At 39.5% G+C, this 1,244-nt stretch overlaps 1 protein-coding gene across 1 annotated transcript in view; it reads left to right on the plus strand.

The window, feature by feature from the left end:
• Positions 1 to 1,048, plus strand: part of barx1 (BARX homeobox 1) — a gene marked incomplete at its 5' end in the record, with an annotated part of 2,519 nt that extends 1,471 nt beyond the window's left edge. The window contains 2 exon segments of the mRNA XM_014021682.1: positions 293 to 377; positions 712 to 1,048. Coding sequence (XP_013877136.1) covers positions 293 to 377; positions 712 to 840 — 214 coding nt within the window.
• Between the last annotated feature and the right edge of the window lie 196 nt (positions 1,049 to 1,244).

Below are 1,244 nucleotides of genomic sequence, written 5' to 3' on the forward strand. Positions count from 1 at the left end.
AATTAATTCAGAAAATCTTTTCAGGACCCCACCTTGATGTTTCGGGACCCCACTTTGGTTCCCGACCCCAACTTTGGGAAGCACTGCTGTACATCACTTCTGGATAGATTCAAACTACATTTCGTTGCTTGTTAAAGTTGAATTCTATTCTATATTTATTAACATTTTAGTTGCTAATAAAAGCAAGCTCTCGCATTGGCTTTAGGTGATAATAAGTTTTTAAGTAAAGAAAATAAAATATTAATATGTTGTGTTTAAGAGTTTTATTTTGAAACTTGCTGTTGTCCTGCAGGATCGACCTGGCTGAGTCTTTGGGCCTCAGTCAGCTGCAGGTGAAAACCTGGTACCAGAACCGAAGGATGAAATGGAAGAAAATTGTGAGTTGATGTGTTTTTTTTTAAACATAATGAGACAAAATAAAAATGAATAAATAACAGATAAATAAAACAGAACTTAAAGAAACTGTTTGTGTTTCTGCTGAATTATTCAGTAAACCTGCACTAAAAATAAACTTTATTATTTCTGATTAAAAACTTGTTGTTTTCTATAAAGAAAGTCAGAGTTTGACACAAAACTTTTCATTTTTTTGTTCTTTTTGTCCTAAAATATAAAAGGGATCAACAAGTCATTTGTGTGTTTATTGTTGTGCTGAAAGAGGAAAAGCTCAGAATGAGCCGAAGGGTTCAGACTAACACCCGGTCCCCCCTGCAGGTCCTTCAGGGAGGGGGTCTGGAGTCTCCCACGAAGCCCAAAGGTCGTCCCAAGAAGAACTCCATCCCCAGCAGCGAGCAGCTGGAGCAGGACAGGCCGGCTGCAGAGGAGGGCTCCCAGGAGGACTGAGCTGGGCCACGTGGACTCCAACTGGACTGTCAGAACCTGTGGGACTTGCCGGGTCTCTGTAAGGATTATATGGACCTGAAGCGTTGCGGGCCTGGTCCTGCAGCAGCTCTGTTAGTGCTGCTGAGGAACCGCAGACCTCTGCAGCAGGTTTTTAACTCACGTATGTTTCTGTAACTATGTTTAAATATTAAATATATTTTCACTAAAATCTCTTCTGGTTCTTGTGAAGCAGCCTGAGGACCAGCTGCCCCTGCAGCTCAGCTTGGCTGAAGCTTTTTATAGACTGAGCAATACATAAATTCAGTTTTAAATAAAGACCACAAATTATTAGATCAATTCTGAAAAGCTAAAATAACAAGTTGATTTTTTTTTACATTTTAGTGCTAAAAGAAAAAGATCAAACT

The sequence above is a fragment of the Austrofundulus limnaeus genome, unplaced genomic scaffold, assembly GCF_001266775.1.
Source record: "Austrofundulus limnaeus strain Quisiro unplaced genomic scaffold, Austrofundulus_limnaeus-1.0 Scaffold301, whole genome shotgun sequence".
NCBI lineage: Eukaryota > Metazoa > Chordata > Actinopteri > Cyprinodontiformes > Rivulidae > Austrofundulus > Austrofundulus limnaeus.